The sequence below is a fragment of the Physeter macrocephalus genome, chromosome 7, assembly GCF_002837175.3.
Source record: "Physeter macrocephalus isolate SW-GA chromosome 7, ASM283717v5, whole genome shotgun sequence".
In the NCBI taxonomy this organism is placed as follows: Eukaryota; Metazoa; Chordata; class Mammalia; order Artiodactyla; family Physeteridae; genus Physeter; species Physeter macrocephalus.
The window spans coordinates 28,541,654-28,546,271 of record NC_041220.1 but is presented as its reverse complement, the minus strand read 5'-3'; the positions used below and the strand labels follow the sequence as shown (position 1 = coordinate 28,546,271).

Genomic DNA, 4,618 nt, shown 5'->3' with positions numbered 1-4,618 from the left:
GAATAACTCAATTTTGTTTCTTTTTATGGCTGAGTAACATTCCATTGTATGTGTGTGCCACATCTTCTTTATCCTTTCATCTGTCTATGGACGCTTAGGTTGTTTCTATGTCCTGACTATTGTAAATAGAGCAATAGATTTTTATTAGAATCTTTTCTCCTATTAAAAATGTTGCCATGTTTGTTAAAAGGGTTTAATGATTTTTTAAAATTATTTGAAGTGGTTTAAAACTAACCACATTTTAGCATCATGGTATAACAACTATAACACTGAACTTAAAGCCTAAAGATTGCACTCTGACCTTGTCCCTAAGTTGCTATGTGACTTTTAGGAAAGTCATTGAATAGTCTTGAACCTCAATTTCCCTGTGTATAAAGTGAGGATAATCTTACTTTTATTGTCTGCTTAGTAATGCTGTGGGGATATCAATTGAGATCACTTATTCATTCTTTTATTTAAGTCATTTATTCAGCTCCTTCTATATGCCAGGAATTATCATAGGTATTGGAGAAACAATAGTGAACAAAATTGGCAAGTTAGTTTTGCATGTCAAGGACACTCTAGGTGGGATTGTCAATAAATAAGTAAATAGATGATCAAAATAGAGATAAGTGATCTGAAGTAAAACTGTGTGATATGGCTAGTTGAGAGGACAGGCTGGTGATTAATTTAGACTGCAGAGTTCTGGGGGCAGAATGTTCTAGGTAAAGGAAACAAAATGTGTAAGGACTGGAACAAGCCTGGTGTATTCTAGGGTCAGGAAAGTGACAATGATGGCCTAAGCCTGATGATATAGAGGACAAATAATGTGACTTGGGGTTGGAAAGATGGATAGGATCCTGGTCATGCACAGCCTTGTAGGCTTGTAAAACATTCAGTTTTTATTTTGAGTGCTGCAGGAAGCTACAGGAGGGATTTAAATGAGAGAGTAATATGGTTCTGATTTATGTTTGCAAATGATTCTTCTAGTTCCTGTATGAAGAATAGATAGTAGAAGAGCCTGAGAGAAAGCTAGGAGAGCAGCTTGGAGGCTAGTGTGATGAGGGAGCAGCTCAGAAGAAAGAAATGGAGGTATGGAGGATATATTTTAAAATTAGAGCTCTCAGTATCCATGCGTGGATAGGTTGTGGAGAGAGAAAGACAGGGAGGAGTCTGGATTTGGGGTACGAGCCACTGGCTGATTGGCGGCATCATTTTCTTAGCTGGGGGAGAAATAGGTTGGGACGAGAGCAGGAAATCAAGAGTGGTGTTTTGGCCAGATTGAGTTTGAGAGAATGAACATAAAATTTCACCAGAAAGCATAAAATGCTACATAAATGTGATGACATCATTTTAGAGCAGCAAGGTATGATGCATATAAAGAACCAGTATTTACCAAGTATCTGCCCTGTATAGAGCACTCAAGAAATTGGAAGATATTAACTCATTTTCATTGTATTCAGGGAACTTCCAATTTAGTTGGATATGTAAGATATATATACATATATATAAAACAGTAACCAATAAAATGGGGCAGCATATGATTTGTTAGATAAGTGGTGTAATCAGGTAAAGGGGAAGAGGTTCAGCAGGGGTTGTATACTCCTAAAGAAGAGAAATTCAAACATGAGGCATTAGTGGGAGACAAAGATTAAAAGTTTCCTTAAGGCCGAGTTGCAAGAGACTGGAACTACTGGGCTGAGGAGTTTGAGTTTGAATCTGCAGATGATGCAGAGTTCTTAAATGTGCTAAACAAGAGAACAACATGCTAAAAAATGGTCATTAAAGAAGATTATCTGATAGTATTGTCCTGGGTATATAAGCAGAGCAGAGTAGAGTTTGTAATCATAGTATGCTAAATTAAAAAAAGCGTACAATTCTCAGCTCAGGATATTAAACTTAACGGAGTACAACTTAGTCTACTTCACTTAGAGAAAGCTCTTCCTCACTCACTTTTTCTCCCTTCCCCTCCCGATTTGAGAGTACACACTTAGTATGTTAACTGGAGGGAATTGCCGACTTCTACATAAAGATCCTGTTTCAATCACTGAGATAAATGTATTCTGAGCACACACTCCTTACCTTGCTGTGTTAAAGGGAAAGAGTGAAGGTAGAGAGAGCACTGAGTAGGCATTTAGAAATGTCCAGACTTGGGCGAAAAGCCTCTGAAGGGGGATGATGACAACAGTCATGGAAAAGAGTGGAAAGTTGGTTGTGGCGATTGTTTGGTTTGTTAAGAGTGAGTGGAGCTACACTTAACTCCAGAGTTTCAAACTGGATCATTAGGAAAAAAAACTGTCCCATTGGCAGAAATAGGTTAATTGAGAGGCAAAATTGATTTCTTAGAAAATACATAAATTCAACATTAGACATGTTTTGTTTATGGTGGCAGTCATAGGCAGCTATGGATTTGGGAATGGAGGTTAGGGTTAGCAATAGAAATTTGTAAGTATTCATATAGATTCAGATTTGCAAATAAGATTGAGAAGAAGACAGGAAAAAAATTGAATGGGCTGGTTTAAAAGACGGGAGATAAATTAGAATGATACTGTACTATGGCAACCAAGAGAATAGAGTGCTTTGAGAAGCAAGGAGGTAAGGAGAATGAATTTAGGGAAAAGGATGTTGGATTTGGTGATTGGGAGATTGCTGGTTACTTATAAGGTTACTGCTTTTACTAGAAGGGGCATAAGTCAGATTCCAGGGGTATAAAGAGAGAATGAGCTTTGGGGTCATGGAGGTAGAGCACAACAGTAAGCCACAGTGGAAAAAGTATGATTACATCCTGAGGAGGCAATAGTACTAATTTTGAGGTTAGTTATCTACATTTTTGTGTGGAATATTCTGCCTCCTTGAAGGCAGGAATGATGTCTTATACTTTTTTTTATACCCTTGTGTAGTGTCCTACCTGTAGAAAGTATATGTATTCAGTATATATCTTAGAGTTTTTTTTTTTTTAAGATATGGAGAACTCTTCTTTGTACATAGAGGGGAAGAGGCCAGATGAGAGGGAAAGATTGAAAAAGTTAGATTGAAAATACCTGAGAGGACCTGTTCCTTGTATTGGTGGTAGAGAAGCCAGAAGGCAGAGAGCCTGGAGGCGTAGGCCTTGGTAAGGCTTCGGCCCTGGATTACAGAACAAAGGTTTAACCCAAGATAGGTGATTTTGTGAGTTTGGTCATATATTTAACTCCTTTCTTAACTTCAGTTTTTGGAAAAATGAGAACAATAATAGTATTTTTTCTTAAATACTTGTGAGGAATAAATGAGTAAAGTGTCTAGAACAGTATCTACTACACATGGTAAAATCTCAGTAATATCAGTGATGTTGATGGTAATGATTACAAGGAAGGCTCGGAGATTGGGAATTCATAATCAGACAGACTACTTCAGCATCACTTAGGAAAACAGACCTTAAAAGAGGACCATGTTAAAGTGAGTTGAACTGGAAGTTCCCTATAAGGTTTTTTCTTAAGTTTTCAGTAAAAAATTAGTGAAAACTTTTTATTTTTTCTTACTTCAGAGCCAATATAAATTCATTGCATAAAGATTAGACAATATATTATTACAAAAGTGAATAAAAATGACCTGTGATCCTACATTCAAAATATTAGTCAGGTACTCTGTGTCCTTGATTCCTTGTATAAACTTTCCACTTTAGTTGGGCTTTGTCCCCAGAATATATATTCTGTATGAATGCTGAGGAATGTTTTTTATCTTTAATACTTGGATTTACTACTCATAATTTCATTTGCTTGTCATGCAATGTGTTTTCTATTCTAAACTAAGGGAATAGAATTCTTGTCACGATCTTGGGAGTATACACATAGTTTAATAAAAACCAAATTTAGAATAGACACTAGAATTTACTATAGGGTCTGAATCTAAGAAGTACATGATTGTGTCATGCCTATTTTTATAATGATATTACAACAGCATGAAAATGTATTTTATGAGATGAAAGTTTGAGAATTGCTGTTATGTGGAAAAGAATCTGCAAGAGGTTTTAAAGTTTTATTTTTTGCCAAAAACCTTCCTATAAAAAATGTAAGGAAAAGATACCTGAAAATAACTGACTATATACACTTACCAAATGATTAACCATTTTGGTTATCTTTCAATGACTACACTCACCATAACCTGACTGTTTTTTTAATTGTATAAGAGCTTAAATAATTTAAAAAATAAAATCACCCCAGTCTGTGGAATGGAGTGAGAGCTTCTATTAAACCACGTTGCCTCATATAGAATTGTCTAAACTCAAAAGGGCATGTGCATCAGTAAACATTCTCCTATTTTCATTTACTCAGCTCTGCTATCTTAGAATGAATGTAGTGAAAACTATTTATAATTGAAAACAAAAGCCTACTTATCGTTGCTTATTTTTTTCTTTTTCAGGTTGCAGACAGTAGGTTGCATGCCTCCCCCTGTGTCTTCTGCAGTGATTTTAACCAAGGCAGTTGGTGGAAACGAGGTAAGTCACAGGGCTAACTTTGTTTAAACATAAGTGGGTGCTATGCTCTTATATTTTATTTTATTTTATTTTATTCTATTCTATTCTATTCTATTCTATTCTATCCTATTTGAAACATTTGACAAATCAACAAACTGAATTCCAGAACATCAACATCAAAGGCCC

At 35.8% G+C, this 4,618-nt stretch overlaps 1 protein-coding gene across 12 annotated transcripts in view; it reads left to right on the top strand.

Annotated features, from left to right (window-relative positions):
* SLC10A7 (solute carrier family 10 member 7) overlaps positions 1 to 4,618 on the top strand; it is a 265,905-nt gene that overhangs the window by 14,442 nt on the left and 246,845 nt on the right. For all 12 annotated transcript variants that reach the window (XM_024126597.3, XM_024126596.3, XM_028491741.2 and 9 more), the window contains exon 4: positions 4,378 to 4,453. In XM_024126597.3, the coding sequence (XP_023982365.1) occupies positions 4,378 to 4,453 (76 nt within the window). The remainder of the gene's footprint in view (positions 1 to 4,377; positions 4,454 to 4,618) is intronic.